Source organism: Erpetoichthys calabaricus, chromosome 12 (assembly GCF_900747795.2).
Source record: "Erpetoichthys calabaricus chromosome 12, fErpCal1.3, whole genome shotgun sequence".
Taxonomy (NCBI): Eukaryota; Metazoa; Chordata; class Cladistia; order Polypteriformes; family Polypteridae; genus Erpetoichthys; species Erpetoichthys calabaricus.
The window spans coordinates 15056141-15078502 of record NC_041405.2 but is presented as its reverse complement, the minus strand read 5'-3'; the positions used below and the strand labels follow the sequence as shown (position 1 = coordinate 15078502).

The following is a 22362-nucleotide window of genomic DNA, read 5'->3' as shown; positions in this document are numbered from 1 at the left end:
ATAAACTGAATTGCCTTTAATTTGTAAATAGGGGGAAAAACACCCTGCTTAAAAATGGACATTTTAAGCCCTAAGAATGTAGGAGGATCAAGGCATCAAATGTCCTTTTCAAGATCCATTCTTATCAAAACAACAGGAGGTAAGTTGTTTATCAAGGAAAGGTCGGGTCCTGTCATCGAAAAGACCGCTGATCCGTGCTGGCCGCACATTCTACACTAGAAAAGTGAACTGAAATGTAACCAGTGCATGGAGCTGTGCATCCTTTACACAGAGACAAATTATTTTATTGGGTTTTTCAATTAGACGATTTAACAACCACGCCAAAGTCTGCAATTTGAATTTGGAGCCATCAAATTAGAAAGCAGAAAATAACGAATTAATTGCGTCGTGTGCAGGGAACCCTGAAAGATTTCTACTTTCCCTTCTTAACCAGTTGGCCACGGCTTCTGAATGGCTACACTTAAGTGATGCGATTTATAGTTTGTTCGTTCATTTATTTTCTTTTTGGTTTACCTGATTTAACTGCCCAGTTTTATTTAAACTGACGGTTTAACTTACCTGTGTTTATTTGATGTTTATCAGGCGTATCACTAAGTCAGGTATTTAAGGAACAAAGCTTATCATGCAGTAATAAAAAGAAGGGCAATATACAGTCTCACTAGAGCTACGTTCATGGTTTTCATAATTTCTTCAGTAGGCCGTTTTTTTCCTATAGCCATTCATCCGAAACACAGCGCCGTATATACTTTAGCGATATCCCATCTTTTTAATTTTCATCCGTCCTTCCGTGTTAATTTACATCGTTACCGTCGGTGCAACCATTTTCTGTCAGCGCTATCACCCTTTCCAGGGCAACTGAAGTAATTGAACTGCCTTCGTTTATTAATGACCTTATAATCAGACATCCCCCGATACAATTGTTATTCTTTAAACACGGCTGTGAATAAGTTTAATAATCAATATTATTATTATTATCAACCGAAAACGCAGGTTCTTTAACGCCAGTCTGGACCGCAAGAAATTCGTGCTCTGCAGCCTGTGATTAAAGGAAACTTTCCAAACACTTGTCGCGTGAACTTGCTTTACAGCACAACTTTGTTTTCTTTTAAGTTGTGAACGTTTACTTTTATAAGGTTAAACGAATAATCGCGTTTTATAGCATTGACAGCGGCAAGCATCAGTAATCTTGAACCATGGCAAGACATTCAGTTGTTCCAAAGTACCAGGCTAAAGGCCATATAATCTTCATTGTATTAAAGATGGAAATCGGCAGTATTCGCAACCTGGTCATTGTGTTAAAGATCGTAGTCGGCAGGATTCGAACCTGCGCGGGGAAACCCCAATGGATTTCGAGTCCATCGCCTTAACCACTCGGCCACGACTACATGCTTTAAGCGCTATGGTAACGCATTTAATCACACTATGTTTTTATCGCCTTTATTTATTTAAACGTATAGTTGTGGATTTGAACTGTATCCCTTGAATAAAACGGAAGGGTCTACACTGCAGTCTGACTGTAAAGATTAATGTCGATTGAGCGGAGTTCAAGGTGATCTGCAGGCTGGCAGGACGACATTCGTTTTGATTCTTTCCAATTTTTGCCGTCCACGTTATCATGAATTCCTTTAGAGGTCTCACGTGTGGTTTTCTTCGCGCTAAATTTGCCTTATTCTTTCGTTATTTGATGACCTTCTTTACATTTTCTTCACGTGTTGCGGAGTGATGAGCGGTTTGTCATTGCAGGATTCCCTCACGGCGAGACTCGCTTATTGAAGACTTGACGGTACTTACTTTGTTCTTCTATGACGGAGAGTCTCTCAGATTAATAGTACTTGACGCCACGTGTTCCAGAGTCAAAAACCTTGTTTTTACGGAAAAAAAATAAGTGATTATGAACTTCCAGTAATAGGGAAATGTGAACCGCACTGCTTAAAAAATAGTTTTTAACCAAATGGTTTTAGAAGTCAGGTAGTTAGTTAACTGGGGTTTGAAATGATTGCAATTTACGTGATCCTGAATCTGGAAGGTCCAGGTGAGTCAACATGTTGGCCTATTCCAGATAATGAAACTACAAACAACTTTGTGAAAGGATATTTAAAAAGCACAAGTCAGGGTATGGAGACAAGGAAATGTCCAGCCGCCGAATATCCTGTGTATTTATTTTTTTTAATATTTTTATTTTATTAATTTTCATTGTAATCATTTCATACAAACAGATCAATTTATAACCCAACAAATTTGAAGACAAATCAAACCCCACCCCTGAGAAGGAGAGCTTAGCTAAAGGAAAATTGCTTTAAGCTTTTTAATAAGGCAACATTAGACAAAAGAAGGGGAGAAGTAAATATCTATATAAATAAGAGATGGAGAAGGGAGTTAAATGCAATAATAGTTAATTCTCTTATTCTAAAATAATATTGATTAAATCCTGCCATGTTTTGAAAAAATTTTGTACAGATCCTCTAACTGAAAATTTGATTTTTTTCCAATTTCAAATAATATAAAACATCGGTTTCCCACTGACTTATAAGAGGAGAATTAGGATTCTTCCAATTTAACAAAATAAGTCTGTGTGCCAAGAGTGTAGTGAATGCAATCACCGTTTGCTTGTCCTTCTCCAATTCCAGTCCATCTGGAAGGACACCAAACACAGCTGTTAGTGGGTTAGGAGGGATTGTGATACTAAGGCTGTCTGAGAGGCACTTAAAAATTTTTGTCCAAAATGATGTTAGTTTGGTGCAGGCCCAGAACATGTGACCCAGTGAGACAGGAGCTTGGTTGCAGCGCTCGCAGGTTGGATCCTGGCCTGGAAACATTTTGGACAGTTTTAAGCGAGACAGATGAGCTCGATATATAATTTTTAGTTGAATAATTCTATGCTTTGCGCATATAGAACTCGAGTGAATTCTCTGCTTTGCTACCTTCCACTCCTTTTCTGATATATTGATTAAGAGATCTTCTTCCCAATGTCCTCTTGGATCTTTGAAAGGTAGGGACTCTAATAAGATTTTATATATTGCGGAAATAGTGTTTGTTTCCTCGGAATTGAGCAGTATTTTTTCCAGCATTGTGGAGGGTGCAAGGTGGGGGAAATCGGGCAATTTCTGTTTAACAAAATTTCTAATTTGAAGATAGTAAAAGAAATGTGTAGCTGGGAGGTTAAATTTTGAACGTAATTGTTCAAATATCCTGTGTATTTAATCATCAAGAAATGGAAAGAGTATGTCATAGTTGTAAATCATCATAGATCAAGCTGTCTACAAAAAAAAAAAAAAAACTAACAAATTGAGCAAGAAGAAGATTAGCAAGGGAGGCCACCAAGAGATCTATGAGTACTTGAACAGGAGTTACAAGTTACAGTACATAGGTAAGATTGCAGCGATGGTATGTGAACAACTGTCATCTGGGTGATTAACCTGTCACAGCTTTATTGGAAAAGAGCAATATAATATCATGGCTGGAGTTTGCCAGAAGGCACATGGAAGACTCTGAAGTCAGAATGAACAAGATTTGCATGGTCAGATAAAACTAAAATTCAGCTTTTTTGGCCATCAAAATAAATGCTACTGTATGTTTAGTGTAAGTTGAAAACTGCATACTATCAAAAAAAAAAAAAAAAAAACACCATCTTCATAGTGAAGCCTGTGGTGGTAACATCATGCTGTGGGGATGATTCACTGGGGCAGGACCCTTGTGATGGTGGAGGGTAAAACAAATGCTGCAAATACAGGGGGGATGCTGGGGGAAAACATGATGCAGTATGCAAGAAACCTGCAAAAGATTCATTTCCAGCAGGTATAAAGCCAAATTTACAGAGCAATGGCTTAAGGCATAGTCCAGATCTCAATCCAAGTGAGAATTTGTGACTGCATATAGGCTGTTCACTCACAATCCTCATGCAACCTGATAAGCTTGAAGAGTTTTGCAGAGAGGGATGGAGAAAAATGGCAGCTCCAGATAGAAACCTGATAGAAAGACAGACCTGTGCACACAGAGTCAAGACTTTCAAGGCTGCCAAAGGTGTAGTTATACTAAATACTGTCTTGAAATGAAAAGTTTTCTTCTTCTTCTTCTTCTTCTTCTTCTTCTTCTTCTTCTTCTTATACAGTATGTGGGGGTCAATGCAATTGATCAACCTTCTCAGTTGCTCAGTCCTACACCTCCTACCCAGTCAAGTCATTTTCCTTCAGATCTTCTTTAAGTTTGTCCATCCACTTCCGCTTTGGCCTCCCTCGCTTTCTCTTCCCCTGTACTTCCATTCCCATGACTTATGTGATCAATTATTTTGTGTTGTATGTTTGTAAATAATTTAGACCACGTTGCATAAATTTGTTTTCACTTTGACTTTAAAGAATCTTTTCTGATGATCATTCTCAAAGATGGCATATTAAATCCATTGTTGTGCTGTGTTTTGTAACAGTAAACTATAGGAACTTCCAAGGGATAAACACTTTTACAAGTAGCCTACTGTACATTTCGTCTAAGTAGACAATAAATACAAAATACAACATATCCTTTTGAGAACTTTGAGGAAACACTTTACTTTTTTATCTAATCAGACAAGAGTATTCGCATTTACAGCGTGGTTTTGAAATAGTACCCGAAGTAAACTGTCCGTTTATAATGAACAGTTACTGTCATCCCTGTAGCAACAGACCTTCGCGTGCGCATGCGTTGTAGTAAAACTAGCGCACAGCGGCCGTCTCCCGACGACTACTGCGCACGCGTCAAACTGAAAGGATGCCCTCGGTTCCGTGAGGACCTGATATCAATGTAACACACCGTTCACCCGGAACCGTTGTCTCCTAACAACCGGCAACAACGCATCATTTCCCAGAATTATTACTATTTCGTGACAGTTCGGCTTCTGTATTTGACATTTAAATGAAAGAGACTATTTTTTTCTGAAGAAAGAAGAAAACCACTATAAAAGGAAAATTCATCGATGATAATCTCGTTGCTATCATGGACGAGTAAGATTCCTATCATATTTTCACTGATCAGCTTGCGTCCAGCACTGAGAAAACAGCGAGCATGCCCTCCCAGACTGCTTTGTGCAATACCGATAAACAGATCAAAGGTGACCAAGAAAGCCTGAAGACGGGAGACGCTTCTGATTCTGATGTGTCAAAAATAAATGCAGCAGAAACTAAAACGAACGAGGAGGTTGTGATTTCTGAATTGGTTGGCTTAGTAAGGAGAGAATCTTCAGATGTCACGTTTAAAGCGACTAAAGGCAAGACGGAAAACGGAGGCTTGGCTCAGCCGTTAGCATCATGGGTGGTGTGTAAGGACGAGACCCTCACACGACCTCCTGTGGCTAGCGGTGAACTGCTGAGACGACAGGCCGATGACGGGCGTGATGCGCAGGACTGGGCGCCTGTCACATCGCTTGGCTCCATCGGTCAAGCAAGTGCGTGTAAACAGGAGCCACGTGTGTCCGAGTCCACGGCAATAAGCGCTGATTTGAATCGAGAGAGTCCAGTTACTGGCAGCTTTGTATCCTTCCAAAGCCATAAGAAGGGAAAAATGGACATAAACTGCCGAAGAAATGGAGACCAAGGTGCGTTTGTCTGTACTAAATAACAGGGAAGGGGGATCAAATGAATTTAAATGAGTACCCCCTGACATCTCACTTGTCTTTGTAATGTTACTTTTTAATAACTAAGATTTTTACAGTAATTATCAATTATCAGTGTACAATATCAATTAAGGCAAGGAAATTAATTAGAGAGTGTTAAAATATTTTCCCTCTTCTTAATATCCTCACTTTTTGCATATTTTCATGATAAATTACCTTAGGATTTTAGGCAAAATTCAAACAAAGGCACCAGAATGAACACAGAACGAATACAGTTTTGAATCCATTACTTTATTTCTTCATGAAAGAAAGTTATCCAACACTCTTCCCGCCCATGTGAATAAGTAAATGCCCCCTCTCACACTTTTAATTGGAACTTTAGCAGAAATAACTGCAACTAAATGCATCCTATAATTTCATATCAGTCTTTCACATCCCTGTTGAAGAAGGTTTAACCCACTCCAGATCTGCTTCACACACATTGGTAGGTTTCCAGTCATGAACTGCCGGTTTCAGGTACTGCCATGGCATCTCTGTTGGGTTCAAGTCAGCACTTTGACTAAGGCACGCTAAGACCTAAATTCTACAGTTAGGTCCATAAGTATTTGGACAGAGACCACTTTTTTCTAATTTTGGTTCTGTACATTACCACAATGAATTTTAAATGAAACAACTCCGATGCAGTTGAAGTGCAGACTTTCAGCTTTAATTCTGTGGGGTGAACAAAACGATTGCATAAAAATGTGAGGCAACTAAAGCATTTTTTGAACACAATCCCTTCATTTCGGGGCTCAAAAGTAATTGGACAAATTAAATAACTGGAAATAAAATGTTCATTTCTAATACTTGGTTGAAAACCCTTTGCTGGCAATGACAGCCTGAAGTCTTGAACTCATGGACATCACCAGATGCTGGGTTTCCTCGTTTTTAATGCTCTGCCAGGCCTTTACTGCAGCGGCTTTCAGTTGCTGTTTGTTTGTGGGCCTTTCTGTCCAAAGTTTAGTCTTCAACAAGTGAAATGCATGCTCAATTGGGTTAAGATCAAGTGACTGACTTGGCCATTCAAGAATTTTCCACTTCTTTGCTTTAATAAACTCCTGGGTTGCTTTGGCTGTATGTTTTGGGTCATCATCCATCTGTATCATGAAACGCCGCCCAATCAATTTGACTGCATTTAGCTGGATTTGAGCAGACAGTATGTCTCTGAACACCTCAGAATTCATTCGGCTGCTTCTGTCCTGTGTCACATCTATACTAATAAAAGGCAAAGCCCTCACTCACTCACTCACTCACTCACTCACTCACTCACTCACTCACTCACTCACTCACTCATCACTAATTCTCCAACTTCCCGTGTAGGTGGAAGGCTGAAATTAGGCAGGCTCATTCCTTACAGCTTACTTACAAAAGTTAGGCAGGTTTCATTTCGAAATTCAAAGCGTAACGGTCATAACTGGAACCTCTTTTTTGTCCATATACTGTAATGGACTGCAGCTCGCTGGCTGTGGGAGGCAGAGTTGCGTATCGCGTCATCACACCTCCCACGTAATCACATGAACTGACTGTGAACGCAGTACATAGAAAACAAGGAAGAGCCCCAAAGAGCACTGAAGAAAACATTCATTACATAATTGAGAAGGCAGCGAAACAATAAGAAGCGAGCGAGTGACGCATACAAGCATATTCATAAGTGCAGCTAAGGCAGAAACAAAGCATGTTGTAAGCCGTAAGTTTAAATTAAGTTTGGCAAGATTGCTTTTCTCCTGTACAACTATACGTTGCATTCTCAACAGTAAGCTTGCACGACTTGGTCATATTACAACCGGAGTGCTGAACTGACAACTTGGCATACAAAGAGAACTATAACAATCGTAATAAACGAACAATAAAACAGTGGAGAACCCGTGGATTAAATAAAAAGGCTGCTTCCTTTTCGAAGCAAGGAAAAAGGATGGCCTTATATGGCGTTCATTTATAAAACAGCGGAGAAGCTGTGTAAAGACTGCTTCACAAAAAACAGCAGAGCGCCTTATATGAGCAGGCAGTCAGCTAAAGAAGGGAATCAATAAATAACTATAATTGTAATAAACGAACAAAAAATAGCAGAGAATCCGCGGATTACATAAAGGAAATGGGTACCTGAACAGAAAAGTGAGTCTCAAATACCTACACAATAACTATAACAATCGTAATAAACGAACAATAAACCACTACAGAACCGCTAAGCAAGGAGAAAGGACGGCCTTATATGGCGTTCGTTTATAAAACAGCAGACAGGCTGTGTAAAGACAGCTTCACAAAAAAACAGATCCTTAACAAATTGTTATTGGTATATTTTCCCTCAATTTAAAAAGGTCTTCTTTCTTCTTAATTAAAATTTAAAAGCAATACTTCACGGAATTTGGCTATATGCAGTGAGTGTGTACACCTGATGAGCCAAGAATTAGGGCGAAACACGTGTCGCGTACTCTTTGCATTATTTAACAGTAAACTATTTCAACCATTCTATGATCTGCTTCTCACAACTGAAGGCACCGTGGCAGATGTTAGCTGACTTGCTGGCCAACCATAAGCGTTACCTGGTAGGTAACCACCCATACAATCAGATTGTGATTCAGACTACGAATGCCATGAATATATATATATATATATGTGAATGTATGTATGTATGTATATATGTATATCTATATTTATATATATATGTGCATATGTATATATATATATGTGTATATATATGTAGATATATATATATGTGAATGTATGTATGTATATATGTATGTCTATATTTTATATATATATATATATATATATATATATATATATATATATATATATATATATATATATATGTGCATATGTATATATATATATGTAGATATGTATATATTTATATGTGCATATATATGTATATATATATATATATATATATATATATATGTAGATATGTAAATTTACATATGTATATATATATATATATATATATATATATATATATATATATATATATATATATATATATGTATATGTAGATATGTGTATATGTATATATGTTTACATAACCTGTTTAACACACTACTTCTCCGCTGCGAAGCGCGGGTATTTTGCTAGTCATCAATAAACACTAGTGTCCCAGTGCCACTGGCAGCCATGCACGCCCAAGCCATCACACTGCCTCCACCATGTTTTACAGATGATGTGGTGTGCTTTGGATAATGAGCTGTTCCACGCCTTCTCCATACTGTTTTCTTGCCATCATTCTGGTAGAGGTTGATTTTGGTTTCATCTGTCCAAAGAATGTTTTTCCAGAACTGTGCTGGCTTTTTTAGATATTCTTTAGCAAAGTCCAATCTAGTCTTTCTATTCTTGAGGCTTATGAGTGGCTTGCACCTTGCAGTGCACCCTCTGTATTTACTTTCATGCAGTCTTCTCTTTATGGTAGACTTGGATATCGATACGCCTACCCCCTGGAGATTGTTGTTCACTTGGTTGGCTGTTGTGAAGGGGTTTCTCTTCACCATGGAAATGATTCTGCGATCATCCACCACTGTTGTCTTCCGTGGACGTTCAGGTCTTTTTGTGTTGCTGAGTTCGCCAGTGCTTGCTTTCTTTCTCAGGATGTACCAAACTGTAGATTTTGCCACTTGTAATATTGTAGTAATTTCTCGGATGGGTTTTTTCTGTTTTCGCAGCTTAAGGATGGCTTCTTTCACCTGCATGGAGAGCTCCTTTGACCGCATGTTGCCTGTTCACAGCAAAATCTTCCACATGCAAGCACCACACCTCAAATCGACTCCAGGCCTGTTATCTGCTTAATTGATAATGACATAACGATGGACTTGCTCACACCTGCCCATCAAATAGCCTTTGAGTCAATTGTCCAATTACTTTTGAGCCCCTGAAATGAAGGGATTGTGTTAAAAAATGCTTTAGTTGCCTCACATTTTTATGCAATCGTTTTGTTCACCCCACTGAATTAAAGCTGAAAGTCTGCACTTCAACTGCATCTGAGCTGTTTCATTTCAAATTCATTGTGGTAATGTACAGAACCAAAATTAGAAAAAAGTTGTCTCTGTCCAAATATTTATGGACCTAACTGTATTTCTCCTGAGCCATTCAGTTGTAGAGTTGCTTTTGTTTAGGGGTCTTTGTTCTGCTGCATAAGTCAGTTAGAGGAAGAGGAATTGTCCTAAATGTTGGGCATTTATTTGCAGGTTTCATTTACACACCGAGAACAATAATATGAAATGCAAAAAGTAGATTTTGTTTTGTTTGGATTAATGATAAGGTGGAATTGTTATTTTAAGTAACACACTAGTGTAATCCGAGCAAAGCAGGTTAGAAAATGTAATGAGCAGAATCCAGTTAGGGAAGGCCCATTTAATAAGCACAAACCAATCAGAACACAACTAGAGTCTGTGCTTTCAAAATTCTCCATTTACACTCATCCACTCTTCAATGCCAAGTCAGGCTTTTCTAAAAAAAATACGGCAGACCAACTACACAATCCAAAGGCAATTGGAAACTGGAAGAAACTCTGACAGGAAGAGATCTGGCAGACCCAAAGTCACCACCCAATCAGAAGACAAGTTTCTGCGGGTCACCAGCTTGCGTGATCACAGGGCGCCTCACAGCACAGCAGCTTCAAGCACAGCTAAACAGTGCAGGTCGAAAAACGCAAGTCTCAGTTTCTACTGTGAAGCGGAGACTTTGTGCTGTCGGTTTGTCAGGGAACGCCATTCCTTAAAGGACAAAATAGGGCCTTGAAATGCCATCTGTCTGGAAGAAAGTCTTATGTACCGGTGAATCCAAATTTGAAATCTTCGGTTTCTCATGCAGGGTGTCTGTATGCCGTTGAGTTGGTTAATCAAGTTCATCAATGTGTGAGACCAACTGTCAGACATGGAGGAGGAAGGGTGATGCTCTGGGGGTCTTATTCTGGTGGCAGAGTTGGTGACTGGCACTGCCAGAGTGAGTGGCATTCTGAATCAAAGAGTTACCACAGTTTGGCTGTTACATCAGCAAAAGGTGGCTACTTTAATGAATCACAAATTTCAATAAAATTTTGTACACTTAATGATTCCTTGACTTATTTTATTATTTGCCATTATTTATTTGTTTTGTGCTTTGATTTCATGAAACATTAAGACATTAAACTGCATGCATTCCCATAAAAACAGAGGTGTTCTAAAACATTTGACCCGTAGTATTATGCACTGCATGTATGCATGAATATTTGCTCTGTGACTCTGGTAGTGGCACAAAAAGTTATTTATTGATATTGGGTAAAATATTTAGTCTACTTCATAACATGCTAGACAAATCTAATGATGCACTAATGTCTTGTTTGCTAAGACATTCATTCAGAGAAGCTTAATATCAAAGTTGCTTACACTGATATTCAAAGCTGTTTTCATTTAAAAAAAAAAAGAGTAAGAAATATTATATGTTCCTTTTATTTTAGTTGCTTCTAGGTTTAAAATGTACAAGGGAAAAAAAAGAAAAAAATGTTTCATTTAAGCCGTCCATGCTCATTTAAAGCCATCATCGCATTACACGCATTTTCAGACTTAACAACCACAGTCTCTGACCTTGTCACCGTACCATGTCAAAGTTCACAACTCACAATCACAATCTATGCCACTTTTATCAAGCCAGTGCCAGTCTTCCAGTACAGTCATGCCTGCCTCCTTTTCTGACAGCAAACAGTGTGCTGCCTGACAGAGCCGGAGCTGTACGAATGGTTAACAGCTGGCGTGAGTTCAGCAGCAGTTTTCGTTTATGACATTTTGTTATTCTATGTATAATACAAGACATTGGACAGACAGGCTTCTCTTATGTCCATAGCCCCCATGCTGCCTGACAAAGCCACTGTACTAAAGGTTAACATCTGCGGGGAGTTCAGCCGCAGTTTTGGCCTCTATTTTCTATTTTCCATTCTGTTTTCGTATGTAAAACAAGGGGGCTTCACCCCCTGCTCGCTTCGCTCGCCTACCCCCGGCGTTTTGAACCCGTGCCCGCTGGGCAGGCACGTGTGAGGATGACGCACGTTTAATACAGAGCGTTCGCCCGTGTCACTCTGGGGCCTCCCACTGTTAATACGGAGCTCCGTCTGTACTATTATGCGGTGCATTGTGGACTACTGCGGACCCCGTAGTATTTCCCGTTTCAGTTTGTATCTCGATCAGTCGAGCTTTTGTTTTTGAAGCTTTTGAATTCCGGTCTTCATTATCTGTAACCTGCTGTCCATGTATTTGGCCCCCTCGTTTAACCTGTTTATGACGTTTTACTTTGCTTTCTACTCTGTCTTTCATTTCTGATCTCGCTTTATTCTGCTTTTGTTTCAATGACACCTGGTCCGTGGTGAATATATTTTCCCTTTTTCGAGTAATAACTTTCATTTGTTTGCGATACTGTAATGTTTATCGTACTGTTAATAATGCATTACTATAATGTGATTCACCTATGCTGTATAGTTTGGACGTGTGAGGATGACGTATGTTTAATACGGAGCGTTCGCCCGTGTCACTCTGGGTCTCCCCACTGTTACTACGAAGCTCTTTCCGAACTATTATACGGTGCATTGTGGAGCACTGTGGACTCTGTAGTATTTCCCATTTCACTTTGTATCTCGTTTAGTCGAGCTCTTTCTTTTTGGAGCAGTTCCTGCCTGGTCTGCGGCATTTCAGACGCACGTTGTAGGCGCCTGCGTTCATTAATTATATCCAGGCAGGCGCGTGTTTGTATCTCGGTCACTCGAGCTGTGTCGTGTTGAATCCGTGCCTGCTTTGCCTACGCAGTTTGAGACGCGCGTTGTAGGCGTCCACGTTCATTAGATCTGTCCACGCGGGCTCGGTGTTGAAGCTGTGTTAGTTGTTGAGCTGTTTGGTTTTGGAGCCTAGACAGTTTTGCTTCCGCGGTTTCAGACGCGTGTCCGTACCATCTCGGGTTTGATGTATGAACCTTTGTGGACTCCGTAGTGTGTCCCGTTTCACTCTGGGGCAGGGCATTGACTCCTCATGTTTTACTATGTCTCCTCCGGCGCCTTCACCATGCATTAGTGCCACTCACAATATGGCGGCGACGCCTGCGCCTTCCGTATTATGTCGGTTTTTACCATGTTGTGTAGGCGCCTTTGCCTTTTGTACTTTACCGCGCCTTCCGACGCACGATGTTGGCGCCTGCACCTTCCGGGTCCGCCTCCGCTGTGTGGTGTGGATGTTTAACTGTTGTTGTTTCTGCTTTTATATTCTGTATCTCGGTGTGCATGTGTTTCGTGCCTAGGTTTTTTTGAAGTTGTTGCATTCCAGTTTTCATCATCTGTAACCCGCTCTCCATGTGTTCGTCCCCGTTCTTTAATCTCTTTATGAAGTTTTACTTTGTTTCCTACTCTGTGTTTTATTTCTGACCTCGCTTTATCCTGCTTGCGGCATGTCAGACGGTTCGTAGTCTCTCTCGTTTCGCTCTGGGGAGGGGGGCTTTGTTCTGTAACCTGCTCTCCATGTGTTTGTCCCTGTTCTTTAACCTCTTTATGACACTTTACTTTGTTTCCTACTCTGACGGTTCGTAGTCTCTCCCGTTTTGCTCTGGTGCGAGGGGGCTTTGTGTGGCACCTGCGCACATGCGTAGTCTCTCCCTTTTCACTCTGGGGGGGGGGCTTTGTGTGGCACTTGCGCACTATGTTTTTTGCGTCCACGGACAGGTCCCTGCGTCCATATCCGGTTTACCATTCTCGTTTAGTAATATGGATACGAGACATCAGACAGACGAGCTACTCTTCTATTTGTGAGATTCTAAACAAGCATGTTCCTTATTTCTTGTCAGTACCTCTCGTCTATGTATTGTACTTCTGGGTGAGCATTAATTAGTTGTCAACTGTCCTGCACACACATCCTGCCCCTCCAACTAAAGATGATTTATCGTACAGACTTGGAGTTTATGTCTCACTAGGTGATCTGCTTCATAAGAGTGCAATGCCAACTCACTAAGATTATATAATAAAAGGCTGTTGATGAAAGTTAATGGAAAAGTCGTGTAATGTGACGTAGGCGTAAGTCTCCAGTTTATATAGCTGTTTTCGAAAAATGCCACAAAATTAGCTTTCAATAATAGACTGATGTTCTAGTTGACTAATATGACACAGAAAATAATCTTCCTGGTTATTGGTCTTATATCTGTATATTTCTTCATTTTAGTTTAGATCCTTAAAAATGTTCAGTTTTCAAGTGTGACTGCCTTTGTCTTTTCTCACAGGACTTCCTGAAGCCCCAATTCATATTTCACAGAGAATCGACCATTTTTGTAAGAACAGTCCGACCGTACAGAAAATTGTCATCACTGGCTCTTTAGAAACTGAAGGAAAACCCTCTCAGATGATTTCTGGTTTCATTAAGAAAGAAGATTACCATATAGACATTTCTGGTATTTCAGAAGAAAGGATAAAGCAGGGATCGCTTGACCTCATGGAGGAAGGATTAACTAACATCAAAGAGGAGGTTTTGGAAGTGGAGATTTCTTCCAGTATAAAGAAAGAGATGACCACGGTAAATGAAGTTAAAGAAACCAGTCCAGCAACTGTGGACAGCATTCGTTCATCACCTTCGCAAGCCTGTGAACCAGAAGGTAAGCATGTAGATAAGAAAAGGTCAAAGGAAAATGTTGTTGTAAAATGACAAATATAAAAAATACATGCTGTAGCTAAGTTGAATATAGGTCACGAAGATCAAAATCTTTTAAGTGCCAGCACTTGAAGAAACTCCAGAACATTCTTGAAGAGAGAAGTTGGAGTGATGGAGTGAAGCACACACTCTTAGCCAATGAAGAAGCCATTACTGGGCTGGACCAATGAATGAGGGAGGAGGCGAGTCTTCCATTTAAATGCTCCATCATGTTTGAGTGCATTCTGTTTTACTTCATGAGGGCATTTAATAATATTTAAGTAAAAAATACATGCGTTTGGGATGGTATAAGCATATGTGTATTATGCGACATGTGCAACATGGAATTATTTCATGGACATTTTTAATATTTTTTACTGTTGTCCTGCATTGGTTACCATAGATGCCTATTCTTTCAGAAGCTTTGCTAACTCCATTATAAGTACAGACATGAGATTAAAACATTTCTCTGCCATCACTACATGTAAGTAATATAAAACAAATATCTCGGTGGAGTCTTCTTTTAAAGGTAAGAATGACATGCCATTATGAAATTGGTTGAAATTAAAACCTGCAACCCCACCAATTAAATTGAAAACCACTGAAATACAGTAATCTCCGTTGAAACAGTGCTCCATTTTGTTGTCTCTTTCAAGTGTAATATGTTCCTCCTTCCCTGTTTCTCCGTAATATCAGGCCATTATTGCCTTGGTTTCATCAGTCCAAAGAATCTGGTTTTGCACTTTGTGAGAGTCCTTTAGGTGGCATTTTGGAAACTTCAAGCTGGCTTCCATATGTCTTTTACTAAGGACAAGCTTTTATTAGGCCACTTGTCTTATAAAGCCTAGATTGATGGAGTGTCACAGTAATAGTTGTACTTCTTGAAGCTTCTCTTATCTCCACATAGGTTCTCTGGAGCTTAGCTAGAGTGAACATCGGGTCCTCCCTCTCACCAGTTCTAGGAAGAGTCAGGGTTGTTCTAGACTTATTCCATTTAACAATTATGGAAGCCAAGCTTAACATGATCTGTGCCTCAACATAATCTCGTCTCTAAGGTCTGCAGGTGATTCCTTTAGTCTCATGGTGTGTTTTTTTGCTCTGATACACATTATCAACTTTGGGGCCTTATATAGACAGGTATGTACCTTTCCTAATTGTGTCTAATTGATTGAATCGACTACTGGTTGATTCAAAATAAGGTGTAGAAAAATCCCAATGAAGATCAATAGAATGGGATGCACCTGAGCCTGATTTCAAGTGTTATAGGAAAGGATCTGAATACTTTTCATAATTGTGATATTTCAGTTTCTTTTAAATATATTTGCAAAAGTTTGTAAAATCCTGTTTTTGCTTTGCATTCTGGGTACTGAGTGTTGCTTGATGTGGAGAAAATTACTTAATATGATTTTAGTACAAGGCTACAACATAGCAAAATATGAAAAAATTAAGGGATTTGAATACTTTCTGAGCCCACTGTATCCTGTATGGACATTTGAAATGTCAACCTCACTTGAATGCTTTAGTTTTGGCCAAACTGATCAAATTAAACAGAACAGGACTGTAGCAGCACCCTATTGCACAATGCCAAGTCCTCATTGCAAATAATAGTTTATTAATAAGGAAGTGGCTATTGACAGGCGTCTCTTCACAATACACAACTGTACAGTCCAAGGTTTCTCTTTACTGTGTGTTTTCCACCTCCTTACTGACTTCTCCTCCAGCCTTGTCCACGTCTTCCTCACTTCAACTCTCTAAGAGCTGCAAAGCAGCTTCTTTTATGTCAGAGATGGGAATATTTCCAGTGTCCCAACATCATACCTAGGAAGCACTTCCGAGAACAGCTAATCCCCAAATACCCCAGTAGGGCTCCACACCAGGACTACAGCTCCCAAGCTACACTGCGGATGCACCAACAGGAGCCCCAGCCACAGAACTGCCATCCCATCTACTGGAGGGGGTGTGCTATAGCGGGTCCACAGCTCCCATCAAAGGCCCGTTTTAAAATAAATAATCACCGCGCTCATGGCTTAGCGAGGGGGCATGGTGGTGGTGTGGCTGAAGCAGTTCTCAGGGCTATTCGCGATGTGGGCGTTTCTCACCTAAGTGAGAACGCCCGCATCCGTGATTGTTTCTGGGGCTGCTAATTTGCTACAGCTGCCATGCCCTCTTGATAAAATAGAAGCACGAGTCGGTTAGGGGAAAAAAAAGAGAGAGAATGAGAACGAACGGAGGTTGCAGGAGAAAGCAGGAAGTGGAGAGAGAAAGCCGGTGTGGGAGAGCAAGCGAGCGAGCGAGTGCAGGCTCGCGCATGCAGCTGTACAGGAAGCCTGGGTGTTGGGCCGACACCTGGGAGCAGTAGTGGTGGTCACTCCCGCTGAGTGATCATGTAGTGGGAGTGACCAGTGATGAAGGGCAGATGACTCTCCGCGGAAGGCAGTGGGAGTCGGGACTTGGGATGTGGATTTCTCCACCGTGAGAGCCCTGGTCATTAGGGAATCCCAAGTCACTGTTTGGCGGGGCCTACCGGAGCCAGGGATCGGTAAGGTGAACCGAACAGTAGGACAGTGGAGAGAAGGCCAGCTGCTGAGGGGTCGACTCTCCTGTTGCACGGCCCAGATGGGTGAAGCAGGGGAGCCGCCAGAGGAAAGGAGACACCGGGGTTGTTGTTATTGGTTTTTTTTAAAAAAGGACTGCTTTCTGCATGGTTTTAACCTCGTTGTTTTTAGAAGACTTTTTCTAATGATTTTAACCTCCACAATTTCACTCTGTTTTTATGGATTATTTATTTATTGACATTTTGAATCACTGCACTTTATTTATTTGAACACTGTTTTGTTGTGTTGGTTTTAATAAAAGCACTTGACACTTTTGCACCATCCCCTTGCTATGTTGTTGCCTCACTGCTTAGCTCATCGGTAACATTACCGATGGTGTCGGGTTAAGGGCTCCCGGACAGAAGACGGGAGCATGCAGCAAAACCACATCGTCACAGGGGGGTTATCTGTCCACAGAGGACAGTTCCCTTCAGACCTTCCAACCCGGGTGGGCAGCCCATCCATCCCTGACCTGTATAATTGCAAAAGTACCTCAGCCTGGTAAGGAGCCCCCCATATCGTGTTTTCTGGGACTATATATATATATTGTATAACTTTATTAATTCCATGGGGAAATTCATATATATATGAATATATTGAAAGTTTTAGTCTAGTGCCTAATTTTCCATTGCACACTGCCTCCAACAGAGATCTTCATAAGAATGACCGATGACACATTATCTAGGAAATGTTCTAAAGAAATTTAAAATTTAATTTCCACTGTGTGAGTTGTTCCGTGGTGAAACAGATTATCTAAAAATCCCGTTACTGCTAGAAGGGATCCCACTCTGTTTGGGCCTTGAGCAAGGCCATTAACCTGAAAATTGTTCCAGGGACACTTTACAATGGCTGACCCCATGCTCTTACCTCCAAAGTTCATGCAAAAAGATAGTTTCCCCTTGAGGAGTAATACAGTATAGCAAATACCAAATTACCTACAAGTTGTGAAAATGTAAGATCACTGGCAGTTTATTAAAGGCAGGTCATCTCATCAGGTTCAGTAAACACCCCTAATCAAAGGTCTCTGAGGTCTACAAGGCTATCATAAAAAGATCTAAAGGCTTCTTTTGCTGCAGTGCACATGTGAAGGCACATGAATCGGTTAAGAGACAGACAGGACATATTTTCTTTACATGGCAATTGGAGAAGGAAGAAACTTTTGGTTTCAAAAAGAAAATAAATGCAAAAATGACATTTGCTAATGGTTTCTGGGAGTTGAACAATACTTAGGATAAAATTTGCTCTACAGATCACGCAAAGTTGAAGTTATTTTTCCGTAGTGCAAAGCATCGTCTTTGGTACAAAACCAAAAATGTTTTTCAAGTGAACTTGTGCAACGTATGTAGCATAATGGAAGGTGCAGCATGGTTTGGAGAAGCTTCCAGCAGCTTGCTTTCTTGGAGTGAAGTCTGAATTGGACAACATACCAAAGAATATCCGAGTTGATTATGGAGTCATCTGTCAAAGATTGAAGAAGAAAACGACAGGATCAGACAGCTGGACAAAGAGCCAAAATATGACGTACAAAGCTGAAGTGGAGATTTTTAAGAAAAGCCAAGTCAAACCCTACATCAGATCCTGTTGAAGTGTTATGGAGAGATTTGTACTAGGATACAAAAAGATCAGTATTATGTGAAGGAGTGGCCAACGATTCCTGCTGATTTAACTGAAATGGATATTTGCAATAAACGTTTACAGTAAGTTGTTCTCACCAAAAATAACTTAGCGGTAAACTTTTTAAACTTCTAACAGTATTTTATATGTTAAACTGAATATTCACTCATTTTGTGACACTGTAAAAAAATTGGGAGTGGACTTTCTCGTATACTCAGATATGGGAATGGATATTTGAGGAGTAAACCGCAAGACAATGATTATATTTTATATATAATATTATATGAACTATTTATATATAATATAAATATATTTATATATAATATTATATTAATTATATATAATAATATTATATATAACCTGGACAAACTGGTGAGGAAAGCAGGCTCTATTGTAGGCATGGAGCTGGACAGTTTGACATCCGTGGCAGAGCGACGGGCGCTGAGCAGGCTCCTATCAATAATGGAGAATCCACTGCATCTACTAAACAGTGTCATCTCCAGACAGAGGAGCAGCTTCAGCGACAGACTGCTGTCACCGTCCTGCTCCACTGACAGACTAAGGAGATCCTTCCTCCGCCAAACTATGCGACTTTTCATTTCCACCCGGAGGGGTAAATGTTAACATTATTCAAAGTTTTTGTCTGTTTTTACCTGCATTTTTATTACTCTTTACTTTAATATTGTTTTTTGTATCAGTATGCTGCTGCTGGAGTATGTGAATTTCCCCTTGGGATTAATAAAGTATCTATCTATCTATCTATCTATCTATCTATCTATCTATCTATCTATCTATCTATCTATCTATCTATCTATCTATCTATCTATCTATCTATCTATCTATCTATCTATCTATCTATCTATCTATCTATGTTTTGTACATTAAAGAACCATAAATAACAAATCAAATCAAACTAATAGTATATTGAACAATTATGATAAAAGTAAAGTTGAATAAATCGATCTGCATGAATAAAAAAGTATCACTTCCGGTTAGCGGAAGTACCCCAAAAGTTTTCTATCTAATACTTGTATGGAAAATTTGGTTGACCTAACAGAAAGCGTACTCAAGGTTTTATGTTTGCACACAGACATAATTCTAAAAATGATATTTTCGGACTCAGGGAGGTCTAAAACATTGAGATTCATCAAAATCTTAAAATCAAACTTTTTGATGATTACAATAGTTTCCCTAAGAGAAAGTAAATCGGACTCAGGGAGGTCTAAAATGTTACTTGAATTTTTGGACTATTACAATACTTTCCCTATGAGAAAGTAAATTAGACTCAGGGAGGTCTAAAACGTTGAGATTCATCAAAATCTCGAGGTTGAATTTTTGGACAATTACAGTATTTTCCCTATACTTCATAAACGAGAAAGTAAAAACATAGAATTGATGTAGAAAAGTCTTCAGTCATTCATTTTATTTCACCTTTCATAGTGAACACTACCTGAAGATGCTTTAGGAAGATATTTAAGTTCTGAAGCAAGAATTTTGCATTGCTATATAGCTGATCTTCAATTTCTAATGGAATTGTATCTGTTAAGCAGTGTAGACCTGCACTTAGTGATGTTTGAATGAGGTGCATTGTAGGTGAGTAGTAGAAGTATTTGAGTTAAGTTCACGCATGACCGTCTTATTTTGTTGTCTTTACACGCAGGACCTCCTCAAGCCTCTTGCCATGTTGTAGAGGGAATAGCTCACTTTGGACAGGGCCTCTTGGAGCTGGGCAGTTTGGCTGGGCAGAGAGATGCAGAAGCTGGATGTTTGGAAACTGAAGAGGGAGTTTCTGGTAACATTAAGCAAGAAGAGGATACTCAAGTGGACTTTAGTGGTGTTTCAGTTGACGGTATGGAGCAGGGATACATTAACAGTATTAAGGAAGAGTTTGTTGGTTTTAAAGAGGAGGTCTCCAAGTTGGGGTTTTCTACCAGTGTTAAGGGCCAGATTCTTGCTGTGGAATGTGATGGTGAAGATATTCTCACTCTGTATAAAGTTAAGGAAGCTACATTAGAGTCTGTGCAAGTCAGATCATCTTTACCTCAGCAAGACTGTGGGCCTGGAAGTGAGTATATGAAGAGTTTAGGAGAGAACCTGACATGTGATGAAAATATTGAGAGCAGATCTGAGTTGCATTGCTGTGATGAATGCTGTATGACCTTCATGAAACTGCGTCATCTTAAAATCCACAAGAGAATTCATACAGGGACCAAACCTTATGAATGTAGAGAGTGTGGAAAGATCTTTGGCTGTTCAAAAAACCTTAAGCAGCATCAGAGAATTCACATGGAAGACAAACCTTACCAATGTTCTGAATGTGGACTGACGTTTAGGTTTAACGGACAGTTCAAATATCACCAGAGAACCCACACCGAAAAAAAAAACTACCAATGCACCGAATGCTCCAAGTCTTTCAGTCGGTCTGCTCACCTTAAGCAACACCAGAGGATTCACACAGGAGAAAAACCCTTCCAGTGTAATGAATGTGGGAGAACTTTCAGCTGTAATAGAAACCTAAAGCACCACCAGAGAATTCACACAGGCGAAAAACCGTACCAGTGCACAGAGTGTGGAAAGACTTTCAGCCGTGCTGCAAACCTTAAAGAGCACCAGAGAATTCACACGGGAGACAAACCCTACCGATGTGCAGAATGCGGTCTCACCTTCCGCTTTAGTGGACAGTTTAAATTTCACATGAGAATTCACAGAGGCGAAAAATCGTACCAGTGCAAGGAATGTGGGAAATCCTTCACCTGCTCTCGGATGCTGAAACAACACAAGATGATTCACAAAGGAGAACGAGTGTACCGCTGCTCGGAGTGCGGAAAGAATTTCAGCTGTTTTACAAACCTTAATCAGCACTTGAGAATTCACACCGGGGAGCGACCGTTCCTGTGTCCTGAATGTGGAAAGACTTTCAGTCGAGCAGAGAACCTAAAACAGCATCTGAGAATTCACACTGGTGACAAACCATACAGATGTGCTGAATGTGGGGACAGTTTCAGGTTTAGTGGACAGTTTAAACGCCACCAGAAAATTCACATGGGAGAAAAAGCAGCAAGCCTTCTTCTGCCTTCAATGGATGTGTGGAACTCAAGTAATAATAATAATAGTAATGGTCTATGGGAAAATATAACTGAGTCTTAGCTTGAAACACTACGTTGAGACTTTGTATGATCCATTTAGAGGAGACAGAAAAGCTAAAACTGCATCCTGAGAAGGACACCTTTAAAACATTTTGGGTTTGTTAATTGTGACTGTGATGGTCCTTGTCGGCTCCCCAATCCCTGGTTGCTTCTGGAAGTATCAGTGATGTACCTGAGGATGAGCCGCGACAAGTGAGGACACACACAGTCAGCAAGGGGTTGATGCAAAGTGTCCAGTGCTTTTATTCACAAAAAAAAAAAACAACGGTAAAGTCTCCATAAGTGCAGTGCTGATCTCTTTTAAGTAAATAATCCATAAAATGATGTGTAAGATGGAGGTTAAAGTATACAATAAATAAAGCCAATAAAAACAAGGTTGAAATCCCAGGCAGATTATTCCCTTAGAAACGCAAACCTCTTTCTAAAAACCTGGCATCTCCTCAGCTTATCTCACCAGGGACCTTGAAGCATAAAGAGATGCCTGCTAACAGGTGTAGTCATCTATTAAACTCCACTTTGGTTTCCCCCCCACCAGCTCCTCAGCATCTGTAGGACTCCCCTCCGAATCCCATTCACATCTTGGCTTCAGCCATTCAGCGTCACGCCACACAATGGATCTGCTTCTACTCTCCTGCGTAGCTCAATAGGAGTGCCCCTACTCCAGCCCTGCTCTCCTGCGGCTCACTTTCCTGGGCATGCTCTCAATCACCTGCCACCTTTAATCCCAGCATGGGCTTCTCATCATCCTGCCCTTTTCTAACACCCTTAACCTC

General features: G+C 40.2%; 1 protein-coding gene and 1 non-coding gene across 2 annotated transcripts in view; one reads left to right on the top strand and one right to left on the bottom strand.

The window, feature by feature from the left end:
• LOC114663032 (uncharacterized) overlaps window positions 1–22362 on the top strand; it is a 77597-nt gene that overhangs the window by 33255 nt on the left and 21980 nt on the right. Inside the window, exons 3-5 of the mRNA XM_051934907.1 lie at window positions 4979–5563; window positions 13832–14200; window positions 20104–21583. Coding sequence (XP_051790867.1) covers window positions 4979–5563; window positions 13832–14200; window positions 20104–21583 — 2434 coding nt within the window. The remainder of the gene's footprint in view (window positions 1–4978; window positions 5564–13831; window positions 14201–20103; window positions 21584–22362) is intronic.
• Window positions 1304–1385, bottom strand: trnas-cga (transfer RNA serine (anticodon CGA)). The gene has a single exon. It is a non-coding gene; the product is annotated as a tRNA-Ser (tRNA).